Source organism: Siniperca chuatsi, linkage group LG2 (assembly GCF_020085105.1).
Source record: "Siniperca chuatsi isolate FFG_IHB_CAS linkage group LG2, ASM2008510v1, whole genome shotgun sequence".
NCBI lineage: Eukaryota > Metazoa > Chordata > Actinopteri > Centrarchiformes > Sinipercidae > Siniperca > Siniperca chuatsi.
The window spans coordinates 8,308,903-8,324,705 of record NC_058043.1 but is presented as its reverse complement, the minus strand read 5'-3'; the positions used below and the strand labels follow the sequence as shown (position 1 = coordinate 8,324,705).

At 35.9% G+C, this 15,803-nt stretch overlaps 2 protein-coding genes across 7 annotated transcripts in view; one reads left to right on the top strand and one right to left on the bottom strand.

The window, feature by feature from the left end:
* The window catches only part of lactbl1b (lactamase, beta-like 1b), a 49,138-nt gene extending 39,999 nt beyond the window's left edge, over nt 1–9,139 (bottom strand). The window contains exons 1-2 of one of the 3 annotated variants that reach the window (XM_044166655.1): nt 8,781–9,139; nt 1,484–1,903 (exon numbers count right to left, since the gene is read on the bottom strand). The gene's annotated coding sequence lies outside the window, so the exon portion shown is untranslated. The remainder of the gene's footprint in view (nt 1–1,483; nt 1,904–8,780) is intronic. The other 2 variants (XM_044166670.1, XM_044166678.1) reach the window with 2 other exon arrangements.
* Nucleotides 9,140–9,254: 115 nt separating this feature from the next.
* ephb2b (eph receptor B2b) overlaps nt 9,255–15,803 on the top strand; it is a 119,778-nt gene continuing 113,229 nt past the window's right edge. For 2 of the 4 annotated variants that reach the window (XM_044166635.1, XM_044166618.1), the window contains exon 1: nt 9,255–9,439. In XM_044166635.1, coding sequence (XP_044022570.1) covers nt 9,388–9,439 — 52 coding nt within the window. In that variant the 5' untranslated portion in view covers nt 9,255–9,387. The remainder of the gene's footprint in view (nt 9,440–15,803) is intronic. The other 2 variants (XM_044166641.1, XM_044166626.1) reach the window with 1 other exon arrangement.

The following is a 15,803-nucleotide window of genomic DNA, read 5'->3' as shown; positions in this document are numbered from 1 at the left end:
TGACTGCAGGATTTTTATTAGATATTTACTGAACTGTGCACGTGTGAAATACCTGTGCAGTAGTTTATGCCTTTAAAGGCCAGTCCTTGTATAAAATCACTTGCACAACATGGCTTGAGAAATACTGATGTAAAGACATACAGTATAAGTAATATACTAATGCTACAATATCAGAGTTTAAACTATGACTCATAAAATTCACAAACTAAAGAGGAAATGTGATAATCTGAATTACGACACTACTCTGAACAAATTGTATGATTTGTAATGTGAACACAGGAATCCAGCGACGGCTGATCCCTATAACCAAACGATATGATGGATATCTCCTCATAAAATATGCATGACCATAACACACTATGCCATTTAAAAGCAATAACATTAAAAAATACATTCCCTAGAACCGTGCTGCTGTACAAAACATGAGGCAAGCTGTCCGTATCATGTGAAAGCTTAACTGACTATCACCACAATGCAACAGTATGCAAACACCATTTTAAAGATTGCATAGAAAGTTAAAAAAATATGAAGGACGACAACTTGAGAACTCTACTTGCTTGCAAAACATGAATGAACCAAACTCACAACCATTATGGCCAGGCAACCTCAGTCATATAAAAAAGTTTCACCTTGGTGTGTGTGTGAAGAGAGAAAAACAGCTCCTCTTTCAGGCAGTGCACTGAGATAGCGATACTAGAAGAATTTCAACATGCTTTGTGCGCCCTGATGAAGGAGGCAGTTCTCTGAAACGCGTTGGCATAATAAAGTTTATAGAAACAATCACGTTGCTGCCCTGAACCTTCTTTTTCCTGTGCAATCTAGTATTTCCAAGGACTCAGGACGCCTTCAGTGGCCTGATATAAAAGCAAGTCCTATTGAACTGTTGTTTGAGGACTATTATGAAGATGTTTGACAAATCAAAACAATTTAGCTCCAACATAAAAACCTTGGAGTTGCAAAATGTATACACAACCCTCTGGATCTGGCTTATATGAATTTATGGTGTTTGAAAAGCAACACAATGCAACTCAAAACTACTCACTACTACCTGTACTTGTTAAAACCGCATCAAATCTTACTACTACACTTACTACTCAAGCACTTACTACCACACATTCAGATGCTTTTTCAATAAATACATTTCCAGAATGATAATTGCATTATCTCTATCTCATCACTCACGTTTTGTGATGTTATCACAACATCTTTGTCTCAATAAGTAGTATTGTGAAAAGATTTGAGATGGTGTTCATATCCATGACTGGGAAACACCTCTCACCTCTGAATATGATTATACAGTACATATTATACATAATTATGTTGTTATGCTAACAATGCTCACAGAATAAACTAGCACTGATTGGACTGTCACTTATGTCACTGAATTCTTTGGAAGTAACTGATTCTGTGTTTAGAGAATATCTAGTTTTATAACACAAATGTATCACCATTTAATCCCTGCAAATTAAATCCTAAAAGTTACCTGCCAATGGGAAGCACACATTGCCTCTTGTACTAGGCAGGTGAGTAAACTTGACACTGGGCCATTCACGTACAGAGAGCTGGCACATACCTCAGAGTTCTGAGTGAAAGGTCAGAGTTCAGAGACTCAAGACACTACGGCGACTTTCTAATCCCACCTGGTTACTTATTTTAACGTTATTCACAGCGGACTTGATAATGGATTGCTGTTTGCCAAGCAGGTCAACATGGGTAGTGGCGGGTTTCAGAGGGCTTAACCAACAACTCTACACCAGTTCCAGTAAGCCAGTTGAGCTGGGTCACGATGAAAGAGCCTGTCCACACAAAAAAAGTCCAGAGTGACAGGCAAAGGAAGAGGAATCCTCTTAGTGTTGGTATCCTGTTGTGCACCTCCATCTGTTGCTGTGCGATGGCCGACAGTCTAGATGGAGAAAGAAGAGAAAATAGATCAGGAGGAGCACCACATACTGTATTCTGGTTTGCCTTGAGTGAAGAAAGATTTAAGACATGATGGACGAACTTTATTTACAACATTCAAAATTCTATCCAATATTCCCTATATTTTATATAATTTTTAATTCATAGGGACAAATTTGCCTCTTTACAGTGCCTAAAGTGGAACTTTTGTACTGCTATGCGATATCATCCTTATGAGATGAGATATGTTTAAATAAAACATGAGATCATTTATTTATAAATATTTTAATAACAAAATCTTTTATACCAATGCTTCACACAAGATCATACATTAAAGGTCTGAGCATTCCATAAAAAAAGAATTTTAATAAGAATAAAAATAAAAATAAAATAAGGTGATTGTTGCCTTTGACCAATGAGGGCCACAAAATTTCATACCACACAATGTACAATGTGCTACACTGTTATTTGTAATGTTAACTCCATTCATGAAGTTTGATGAAAAAGGGTATGAAAACATCTTGTCAAAGCCAAAGTTATGAACATGTCACAGCATATCAAACAAAGATAAAGATAAAGCAAGAACTGGTATTCTTCCTCCGACCACTGAGTTGGTAGATTCAAAAATATTCAGGAGGAAAACAGATAGTGTGAGCTTTGTGATTTGGTAGAAGTGGAAAGTGAATCCCATTTTCTTTTGTAAATTACTGTTTTCCATGTAATGGCTCCACACCACCCTAAAGTATTCTGGTGCACAAATGATCACAATTTTTAATAGTTGTTTAATTTTGATGTGTTTAAGTTTGCAATTTTTTTCCCCTCAAAAGCCTGGTAGAGAAGGCAAGATGTACTATTTGATTAATATTTATTCAGATTTTTCCAGTATTATAATTTGCCAGTGATTTATGAATTTAGTTGTAGACAATTAAGGACTGAAAAAGCGAGTCCACTCATGACAGGAGGATTTATAAGGCTGCCATACATTGATGAAGCATCACCTCTAATTTTGACAATGAGCCTTTCCATTTGAAGAAACTCTAAAAATATCCTTATACCATTGTGTTACAGTAGCATTTTTTTGGTCCAATTAAATAGTTCACATTTTGTCCCTAAGAGAAAGCAGTTTATCTAGCAGCTTAGATCTGTGTGTGTCTAAAGCTCCTTCTAGTGATAAAAACTACTGGGGATAATTTCAAATAGAGTTTAAACTCTGTACTTATCTACAACCAGACTTCAGCTTTTTTTGAACGGTCCCAAAAGTAATGTAAGTTCCTAGCAGTGAAGATATAAATGAACTTATACATGACTATGTCCTTTGACATTTCATAACCGTATTCAAGTCTGTTTCTATTGTAACAAGGAAACTATCCACATCATAGAATGACTTGAACACATGTAGACTACTGCTCAGCATGTGCTATGGGGAAATTTATCTGTGGTTCTGAAATGCAAACCACAGCGACAACAGTACGTAGCATCAACACACAGCTGCTGATTTATGTAAACGTTTCATATCAATTAGTAGAGAGCTTAGACGGGATGTTAGCATCCAAAACCAAAGCCATGATTGATGACTGCCATTTTATCAAGGCATTCATTTCGTCATGACTGTCAGCTGAATCACTTTTTACTGGGCCTCTGTTTTATGGCAATAGTGCTTAGATTTATTGTGATGATAAAAAGTGTTGTCTGCCCTCCGACAGGCGTGCACCATTCAAACACATTTCTTTTTAAGTATCATGAAAGCCGGTGGGCCGCCATAAACCAAAGAAGACACTGATTTCAGTCTTCACCTCACCTAATTTGTCAGTTTGTGCTTGAAAATTGTGTGATTTAATTCTAAATAAGTGAAAGGAAAGGACTTCAGTGCTAGCATCCCCTTTCAGGTCCCAGCAGTACACTAGCGAAAGTTCTACAGTGTCTGTAAAGTTCACTTAACAAGAAAGTAAATTAAATCCTGCCAAGGCTTTTGGTCTATTTAATTAAAGCTGGAGCAACTTAGTGGGATTGAATTAAATTTTTGGCAGGGGTAAACCAATACGCTGGGAAGGTGGTGGGGGGTGGTTGGAGTGGGGTAGGGTGCAGTAGACTATTCATGAAAGATAAGCAGTGAGGCAATCTTTTTTTCAGCTCTATTGAATAAATATATTCTTTTCAAAACAACTAAGAATGGCTGTGTGTCCTCTGCGGCAGTGCCATTTAATTTAGCAAAAGGAAAAAGGAGATAACGACGAAGTTTATCTTGTCTGCTAAGACAAATAAATAAATAAAAACATTTAAACACCTGGATTATCCAATTTAGGTTTGGTTCCTCTGCTTGTCAGAGTTCCTCAACTCTGCCTGCTTGTGAAAACGTAGTCTCAGCTAAGGGTAATCCACATGCAAAAAGGTCTCTTTAGATTAGAGGAGTTCGTAGCTCAGGGTCAGGGATCACACACCGACTTTTATGGAGAGCAGGCCATTTTATTTCCTCACTCTTTATCCAGCTCCTGATGCCGACTGGGTACAATACTTCACCGTAAGCCCTTTAAGGCTCAAGGTGAAATCGATTCCAGCCCAGAGTGGCCGTTTTGAATGGTCTTAAGTTCAAGCTAAATATTCCAAAGGATAAGAAAAGCTCATGAACTGCAAGAACTCATTCTCACCCTCGTCAACTTCATTTCATCATGGATGACATATAATAGCATGTGTTTAACTTCAGATAATGGGGTTCAGTGATGTGATGGGTTCAAATGTTTTGTTTTAATTTAAATTTGAAATCCATTTAGGTGAATAATTGTCAGAAGACCTCATATGACATCACAGCTAAATCATTAATGTTAATTTAAACGTGTTTAAAAACAAATCTACACCAATATACACAACTGTATGTTGAACTTACTCTGCACCCATCTGAGTTACTTTTTGTTTACTCTATGTCAAGTTATAATAAAACCACATCAGCTCTCTGATTAAGCTGTCAAGTCCTTAACTGATAATAAGTTTATTACTAAAATAAACTAGGCTATTATTGAGGCTATTCAGAGTTTAATTATAATGATTTGTTTAAAAATAAATGAGAAATAAACCCTTAAAATAGTTTTAAGAGCATTCAACTATTTTTTAAATGTTATTTCTAAATCAAATTTCTGTGGATGAATAATAGTTTTCAGCTTACAAGATACCAACACTAATATTGCTTAAAATTTTCTTAACAAAAGCTACACTTGCAATTGAGTGTTGAGCTAAACTCAGGTTACTCTGAATAATCTTTGCAGCAGATATCCAGTGTGTCCAACAGTAAGACCACTATGAATGTTCACCTTTTAAACTCTGGGTGGCAGTGTTGATGCAATGACACATTACATGGCATTGGAGAGGAAATCCACTACTCCTCTTCTCATACTGACCAAAACATTTAAATATTTTATTTCTTTTTCTGTTCTGCTGGTGGTACTGTATGTCATCGATTGTGTTATTTTATGATTTGTTTTCAAAATATGTTACAATTCAGTCCCTCTTTTAAACTACTGCACTGAAGACTGATGTTTGAAGTATAATAAGCATCAAATTATAAATCCCTGTATATTGTGTTTCTAGGTCTGAACAGCTTCATATCCATCACTATCCATATCCTCATTCATATACATATTCATATTGATATATTCACTATCAATATATAGTTTATATTCAATTATATGGATTTAGTATTGACTGTAAAAAATATTTCTGATAAATCAGATAAATGTAAACATTGCCAAAACACAATAATTTAAACATTGCCAAAAATAATTGGAATTTTCCTTTGGCTGCAAGTTTGAGACATTTATAAAAGAAACACATATAGAAGAAACTAGAAGTCATATTAATTATATATCTATAATGTAAATGCAATAATAATATTATCATAGTCATACAAAGGCTGCTATGAATATCATTGGCCATTTTGAATCGCAGTTTTGATGGGCTATGTAAAATTGTGATTATTAAAATAATTATTATTATTAATACCATCTAAAATGTTATTACACTCAGATATAGCAAAAATCCTAATGAGTTTGTGCCTGATTATATAAAAATAAAATGCATCTATTTTGTGATAAATTCATAGTAAATTTATAATATAAATGGGCACACAGAGATAAATTAATTATGTTAATGGTATTGAATTAAATGCTGCACATGCAGCGGTACATATGCAAATTATATGGAAAACATTTTCTAATAATTGAAAAATATTACTCAATATGACATATAATATCAACCTATCATGTCATGTAACCATTATTCAAAGTAATTTTTATTTGTTAAAAATTCATACACACAAAATCAATTTCTCCTCCGTGCACCTTGGGTGTATTATTAGGAGGTACATGAATAGGTCATTTGTTGCATGTATTTGAGTTTACTGTAGACTGCTGTGGCTGTTGTTGCTGTAAAACTGAACGGTTTTGATTCTGCTGTGTTAGGCAACGTTATAGGTACAGTACTGTATGTTTTGCTTTTGTTGGATTCACAGAGGAGCATGACAGGATTTATGTCACATTCAGACATCTCTGCTTTGCATTACACATATTTTATTAATATGCAGCATTTATAACATAGCGTGGCAGAAAGATCTCTGTGGGCAATATTAGAGAAGTATAAATATAAATTCTTTAACATCTTTCACTTCTCTTCTGGCTCAAGTCAATATTGAGCTGGTATGGAACTCATTATAGTAAGGGAAAGCTGCTTTCTCAGTGCCTTGCCGTTTTATTCCATCTGTGTTGTAGTCACCTGAACATGATCTGAAGTCAGCCAGTCAAGTGACCTGGAATCAATACAGTCAAACTCAGTGGAGGCAAATAAATCAGCCTGGCTCATTTAACCCATGAGAGTCCTGCTGCTTAGCTACAGCGGTGCGGCACGTAATAAGAAAGGCATGTTTAATGACAAGTAATTTATTCTAAATTCTTGTTTCTCATCCAGCTTTAGTTACTCCATACTTTATATCCACGAGGCATCTCTCTCCATGCAAGTTTACCGTTCCTTGTGAAGGCTACTGTACATCCTCATGAGCACATCTGAAAGAGAGCTTTTTTTGTGTGTCCCTCGATGTCTGTCACTTTATTTGTTAAAAAAAAAGCAATTTGACATTTTTCTGACCATTTTTCTGAAATTTTCATCATGCTCACTCTCTGGGTATCTTTGTATTTTAAACTAAGCAGTAATTGTTTTGGCATATCTGTAATTTCTGCAGCTGCTTCAGTGTATCCCTATGGCATCTGCCTCCATGCCTGTCATATAAAAACCAGTCTGTGTTTTATTCTTTACCCATCATAACTCTGTGTATGAAGGTAGTGGAATTTTACTGCCAGCTTCTTGAGCAGGAAATCAGTTTCACACTATTTCAAAAATATGTCAATGGCTTGCAAGATGCACAATAAATACAAAAAGAAAAGAATAATCGTATTAAAACAGCTGAAAACTCATAAAAGTTTAATGTGTTATGATTATTAATATGCATATTTTACGTATAGCATTTTCATTCATTGTTGGAAAATGATTGCCAGTAATGTTGCTGCCAGACTCTTAGTCTCAACTTAGTGCAAACACAGCTCAATTTTAATAATTTCCGAAGATTAATTGTGACATGTCTGAAAGTACTTTGAGCCAACATCACATCAACTGATTATGGTTTTATGATGATTCACGCACAGGAAGGAAAATTTTGCATTCTGGAGGAAGTTATATTTCAGCTTTGGTTCTTTGGCTCTGTTATTGGAAAATAGCTGCTGCTCAGGTCTACATAATTGACAACTAGGCCTGTTCAATCACATGATGCCTTCCTCGTGATGCACGAATGATGGTTAGCTGGTCTGAGTTTAGCTACAAGAAGTTGAATAAGTCGAATTACTGAATTACATTCACTGCTAGATTTCAATTAATTTTTCTGTTATGAATAGATATCTCCCTCAGATATAAACCTTTAATAGACCGCTTAAGTAACAGCATGTAGACATTTTTAAATTGTATCTTGCCAAGTCATTAAGTTGACCTAACAATTCATTCAAATCATTCAGTGACTGTTTTGAAGTGAGTGGATTAAAACTCAGCTACTATGCAGACTATTATATTAAATTATAGAATGAACTGTAACTCTTTCTCATATTTCTCAGACTTCCCTTTAATACCAGTCTGCACTATTTTACAGCAGGAATACCAGTTCCCATAGTTTGCCATAATGGCATACAGTCTTATATTCTGTTCTTTTTTAGCAGGACACTTTGAGCAGAACACTGACTCCTTGTGAAACTAGTGAAAAAAGGAAAAAGTTGTATAAAAGCTATAAAATCAATCAAACATTTGATTAAATTTGAATATAATATATATATATATATATATATATATATATATATATATATATATATATATATATATATAAAATCCATTATGCCTTAGGTCTGTTTGAATACACACAGCTCACAGAAAAGGAAAAGTTTTATTCTGATTTACATATCACATAGATCATAGCCTACATGGCAATTTTGAAGTAATTTCAATTCTTTCAGATCTATATGCAATTACACGTATATACAGTTGCTAGTAAGTGATGGAATTAATGTTTTTGCATGCTAAACTAAATAAATTTTAAAAAATGAACAACATGCAGAAAACTAACAATACTAATATTTATCAGAGTATATAATTGCAATAAAAATAATAATATTTGCACGCTGTCCTTTCTTTCTTTCTTTCTTTTTTTTTTTAGTTATACATTAGGCTACTTTTCCCAGAAAAAAACCCCAAACACCATACAGCCTGGTGCAAGGCTTAGTGGAAAACGGTAAAGTATGCCTAGTAACAAATTAAACTGCTTATATTGGAGGTAAAACAGGAAAAGAAAATGTTGAACTTACTTTAATTGTTCTCCCGAGTTCGTCACCTGTTACAGCGCCAAAAGTAACATGGTGAACCCCACAGACAGAGTTAAGTTTTGTCTGATAAAACAATAACCAGTATTTCCATTTCGAGCGGTGTGGCAGTGAGAATAAGTTGCTCCATCTTTTATAAATGCACCACATGGTCCCAAAACACTCAATTATCGCTAGGTAAGGCAGTGTGTGTGGACTGTCCTCCTCTTGATAATTGACAGCGGGGTAAATTGAAGTGGCTTTGAAGGGGATGACGGATCCTCTTGAGGAGCGGCTGCATCGATAATTCAAATACTTTAAACCTTCTATCATTAATTATATACATAAAGTTATTGTTTCTGTTCTGTAGGAGAATGGCTGGATTAATGTAGCACTAAAATGCGTAGCTGTGTTTCTGCGTTGCTTGGTGCTCCCCTCTGTCTGTCGTTTTTTTGGTTTCGCCCAAACTTGGTTCAGATTTGAGTTCGTTTTCCCTGCTATCTGGGATCGCTCTATTGGAGGTGAAGGACCGCCTGTCCCCTCTCTGCCTTTGCTGTCAATGGCTTTCGGGACGTATTTTATTTGAATGTCTGGGCGATATAAGTGACCAATAATGGATATTCTATGGATATTATGGACCATACCGGCCGTAATAGCTGTTGAAGGTAAGCTAATGTTTTCATTAAAAGCCGCATCCTCTTGCCGGTTCTGAGTTTGAGACAAAGCGCGTGAAAAGACGTGTGTTCATTTTAAGCATAGAAGGCTAATGGAAAATGAATAACTTTTCATCCTCCTTAATATATGTTAATGTATTAACGTTATACCATGGCGTTTACAGTGCTTACATGTAGCGTAGAGTCAGCTCAAAACAGCAGCCAAGGGATGATGATGGGACACAAAAACATGCTCCCGCATCTCCGCAGGTATACAGATGCTGTTTAGCGTTAATTGCGGAATAAAATTACGGGCTTTCGTGTTGCACAGCTAGCTACGCCAGGTTAGAAAACGTTAAATCTCTGTCAGGTAGGTCGCATCCTGTGTGTTCGTGGAGGTGTGTCACCGGTTTCGTTTCAGTTGGGGGATAAAAACGTGAAAGGCAAACGAGGACGTCTCCTTAAACCTTTAAAAAAAAAAAAAAAAAGTATGTCCGAGACTAAACGCGCAAATAAACCTGCTGAACATCTTCTAGTTTAATTGACAAAAGGCTCTGTCTCGTCCTTATGCAGTTATTTGTACGCAAAGCTTGGCTTAGCAGTAATAGGCAGCAGGCAGTGTGGCTCACCGCACAATGAAACAGGTTGAATGGTGAAAATATAAAATGTGTTTACAGTAGTATGTCTGTGGTGCTCCAAAGTAACTGTATAATGATTTTACTATACGTATTGTTACATTATTCAAATATATACGACCTTATAGGGACAATATTACTCTGATATTTGCCTTTTAATCTTCTACAAATTATAAAGGTGAAATTAAAGCTATTTTTTGATAATTTCTTTTAATTTAGGGGCTTTCAGTCTATACTTTTAATTATAATTTACAGGTGATTTTATGTACCTGGGCTCAGTATGCTCTGTGACAGGACAGGAAACAGTCGCCACACTGAAGAATGGAAAGTGTCAGCCCAGTCATACATTTATTCAGGCTATTTTTAGGATGTTGTCAGAAAACAAACATGTCTTCTTCCTCTGGTCAGTTTAACTAAACCACATAATTACAGGTGGAGCTAAGAAGCTATGTAAAAACTCAACCAAATGTAGCCACAGGATAAAACAACAACAAAAAGAAAAACAGGAAAACAAATATTTAGCTGCTTGTTTACTGTAAAAAAATCATTTCTACATGTATAATAACCAGATTTGTATAGCAAAGGTTGAAGCACCTGTCAGGTCGCATGTAGGACTGGCACAGACTTTGACAAACGTCATGCGTATTTATGCAGACTTCTGCTGACTGCTCCTGTTTATGGTTTCAAACAAAAGCAGTCTTAGAGGTTTGCATTACATTTCACATGGTCAGCTATAAAAGTTGTGTCATAGCTTTTTAATTATATTTAAGGTTTGATCACTAGACATCATTCCAGGACAACCTTATTAATTTAGAAAATGTATATGTACAATCCTGTTTTAGCACTAAATCCAAACCATACAAATACCAGTAACAATGTACGACAAACATTTCATAAAATCCATAAATTGTATTTTTTATTTGAATATATTAAATATATATCTTGTCAGATTTTTTTTGTATCTTAGAACATTTCGTAAGCATAATGTAACCAGATGGGTTAATATAAAAACCGCATGAATTATACTTTCATGTCCCACATCTTTTTTGAATAATATATTGAATATTAATATACCCTGAATATATACTAGATTTACGTAAAATATATTCAGTTAAAAATATGTTCTACGAATCTCGTAAAAGGTAACTGTATATCGTCATCCCATATATATGTACATAATAGTCAATATGATTTGGTTTTCTTTTAATTACTTTAATTACTGCTTGATTGCTATCATAATGGTTATTTATTTTTGGATTTTATCCTTGATATTTTGTCCAAAAGCAAGGGAACCACAGGATGTGAAAAATGCCAAAAATAACAACAGATTCACACTACACAGTGTTCCACTTCCCCTTTGCTGTCTCTTTCTCTTTAAAATGCAAACACGGTTACTGTTTGTCTACATGTAAAATCTACTGTGAAGCGTATGTGTAAGCTGAGAGCATCAGTTCCTCAAATAGTTATTGTAGTGTATTGAAGTACACTTCTTGCTCGATTAAGAAGGTGCCGTTGATATTTAGTGTTACACTAGATATACAGTATGCATGTTGCAGTACCTTTCGGGCTTGTGGTGTTTCACGTTTTGATTCGGAAACCAGCTAGTCCCGTCGCCAACCCAATACAGCCCCCCTCCATCTTACCCTGTGAATCACCCTAGTCGACTGTCCAATGAAGTTGCAAGGATGGCTTACGTATGAGAAATAAAGGGTTGAAAAAGAGGTCACTGCAGCTCTAATCCGGAAAAAAACCCCATCCCAGCATGCAACAGAAAAGAACCCCCCAGTGGATCGTTTTGACATGTTTAGTGATGGGACACTACATTTCCTCCATTGTTATTTTTGTTTAATAGAGAGTGACATCTTCGCATAGTTCTGTTGTTTTTACTTACGGACGTTATTTGCTAAATGTGTGCTAAATTATACTCTACCATCGCAGTGCATTATTCGTTGATCACCGAAGCACAATATGTACTGTCGGAAAGGTTTGGTAAAAAAAAAAAAAAAAGCGGAGTGCTAATGAAATCTTAATTCTCACACAAGTATACCTGATTTCTGTAGAACAAACATATGAAAGGGCTACTTGTTATACAAACAATCAATGAATCAGGCAGGGGTCACATATTGGAGAGGATTAGAGGATTAAAACTGGTGCCAAACTTAAGAAAATCCTAGCTGTGCAGTGCAAACGCTGCTCACCATGTAAAGTCTGAAATACTGTAAGTTGGCTTTTTTAATGCTAATGTATGTGTTTAGCCTGTGACCTTCTTCCTCAGCATTGTAGCTCAACTATACTATGTCTCTTCTCTCTAGTAATATCGCCATGTTGGACAACTATAAATGGCGTTTATTCATCAGTGGCATTCGACTATTTTTCAAAGGCATTTAATTTACCCTGTGGAATGTGAAACAACTCTAAATTGTTGATTAGTGTTAATGTAAGCTGCCATTGATGCCACTTCTTATTGGTTTAGTTAACAGGAACAGACAGGCCCTTTTTCGAAAATTAATGGAGGTAGTACTGCCAAGGAAATTAGCTTAGCTATGTCAAACATGTCTATGAAAACACACTGTGGATTTATCCCTTCATTAGTTTACCCATTCATTGTCATCAGTGCTCAGTTGACAGCAATGCTAACAACAGCGCTCTTCTAATTCTGTTGAGTGGAAATTCTCAGATTCATCCCTGGCCATAAAATTGTAGTAGCCTGTATTGTTCGGAGGAGATGAAATTTACGAGATGGATCATTTGACTTTTCCGGGCCCCCCCCCTTCTGATGTGGTATTACAGTTTGTACTGTGCAAACACAGCAAACGTTTTCTGGGAGGATTGGTGTGGTGTTGCTTTGATACAATAACAACCTCCTCCAGACTTGTATGCAAGTTGTTGTTGGGGTCAGCACGATGATAGATCACTTTGATACAACATTTTTTTCTCTTTTACTCTGAAGGAAGCATAATGGGACAGAAACCACAGTAGAGGATGGTGAAGTGGGGTAGAATGAGATCACAGCATGGAGTCTTTAAAAAATGTCTAGCAGATTTGATTACATTTCAATATGTGCTGCATTCCTTCAGTGCTCTGTTGAGCACTGGAGCCCACTCGGTAGAAAGTTGGCAAACACTGGGCAAAATGTTCTGTTTTTTGTTTTGATTTCATTTTGTAAATTACATATATTACATTTGTATTTTGCATAATCCTTTCAGTACCATTTTCTCACACAATATAAGGCAGTCTGACAGTTCAAGGCACAGTATGATTGTTAATGTTTTGAAAGTCCTGCCAAGTTTGGTAAAGATGCTTTCATACGTAAATTCAGTTGCTGTTTTTGACCGGAATTGTTTTGTAAGGAATAGACGTGTGAGTGTAACATGGAAGCATTATGTTTTGTGGAAGAGTAACAAAAGACAGACGGAGGCGGGCTCTGAAATGGGATTAGATAAAGGTAAAATGAGCGACCGTATACAATCCAATGTTTTCTCAGTCCACCCAATGAGCAGATGCAGGGAGCTGGCCTGCACGCCAACCGCCACAGTAGGCTTTCAAAAAGAATCTGTCTCTATTCAAGCCTTAATCCATGCTGCCGAGGGCCCAGGCATTGTCATTTTGCATGCAAAATTTCAATTAGTGCTGGTACCAGTTGTTTCGCTTGAAGGGGGGTGTCACATTTCAGAGACATCTATGGCTACCTTTAGGGTGAGATTAAGGCAGAAGTGTCACCGCTTTACTTAAGAAAATTTTGCATTGCATAAGGTTACTGACACTGGTACTGAGCTGCTTTGCTTTATTATGGCCACTGTATGTATTAGATCTAGACCTTGATCAAGTTACTAGAGGTTCGAATATACTGTAGTACAAAGTTTGTTATCTAAAAGTTAAGCAGGAAAATCATAGAGGAGCTCCCTTTAGTCATCTTTGTTACAACCTTCACGCATGGGATTTCAGTGTTACAAGTTTCTGTCCCAGCTGGCTCTGAAAGCAAAATAGTTGCGTATGTTGCTCCTGGCTCCAGCTTGTTCAACCAATCTAACTTTTCAGTTCGACATGATTGACTGTTTGTTTCCATGCTTTCAGCTGTTTGACTCTCACTGCTACAGTTCACTGTCATGAGCCAACTCTTCATTCTCTCCTGCCTTTAACTACTGAGTCAAGTTTGCTTACATTCACTTCCGTGAGTGCACTACAGAGTTAAGAGTGGAAGTGTCTAAGGATCAGTTTACCGAAGTTCTGAATTTAAATACCACACTGGGAAGTACTATCATACATTTAAAAACACAGAAGCCAAGCCAAAAGTCAGCTGTATCACACTGCACAACCTTCACAGACTGTACCTAGTGGCTTAACACTTAGGTTAATATTTCTTTACCGGCTTATAAAGTGTGCTTGTGGTACTCTTTTTGTTTTCATATTCCCTGTATCATTTTCATATACTGTAGATCTACTGCATTTAGAGTGACTTTTGCCCACTTTAGGTATTCATAGCTTCTTAAAAAAAGAACAGGTGTTTAATCCTCTGTCTCTTTGGTCTGTAATCAGGCTTGTTTAGTTTGCAGACACAAGCTGTTCAGATATGGCTGCTATTTGATGCTATCAGAAAATGAAAATATTTTCAGAGTCAACAGGTGTTTCGAGTCTTTCGATAAGCAACATAACGCTGCCACTGAAACAGCAACTAAAAACAGTGGGTTTAAGTAAATATGATGTGCTTTAGACTCCCTGGGTGCGTTTTAGCCTTTAAAAAGGCTTGATTTAAAGCACACTCTCTTAATTTACTAATTATTTTGCTCTGAAGCATTGTACTGCATTTGTGCTGAATGTATTTGTTCCAAAACAAAGGGTCCTGTCCTTATGTAGCTGAAATAACAAAATGACGTAGAAGATTTTTTTTTTTTTACAAAGAAGAAACAACATAATCACCATGTGAAATTGCCACGTATATTAGCCATGTTGCTAATATTGTTCATATCAGTTAAATCGTTAAAGAATTAAGAGACTTGAGAGCTGTGAATTATATTTGCACAAGCACAGATATCATTATGGGTTCACAACAATGAGAAAGTCTTTAACAAGTGCATACATGTTTCACTTGGCGAATGCAGTCTGACAGATAAAAAGCTAAACCGCTGTATCCACCCGCTTTCACTTAATATTAGGGTTGGTCATATCAAACAAAAGCATGTGTGGGTTAAATGATAGTTGCAGTAACTCTTAGCATTTGATGTATCCTTCTTAAAATTTCTAATAGGTAGCATTTGCTTTTTAATTAAGTTAATTGCCAGTCCCAGAAAAATACAGAAATTGACTTTCAAATACTTGCCTTGATTGTCTAAACTTTTTCTGGTGCTTATGTTTTCCATCCATCAAAGTTTCTCTTGATACTAGTCCAGACATTGAACATGTGTTTGTTTGTTTCTTTAGAAACAAATCAAATTTATATTTCTTATGTTTGCAGAATCAGTGATCCAGATGTAGTGTATGAATATTGAAGAACTTTAGTATTAGGGTTTTTCATGCACAACCCAATCTCTGTTCAGAAAATAGTATATCAATTTCAAATCATGCTACGTATAGAATGTCTACTTAATTAAGGTTTTATATAACACTGTGGAGGTACTGTGCACTATGAATGGTGAAAAGATGTATTGTGTAGAAATTTATTATTTAGTGAGGATCAGGTGAATTAGGAGTCTTGAGATTTGTTTTTCTTGCAGTGCTTTAAGGATAGGTGTGCCGTTTGATTG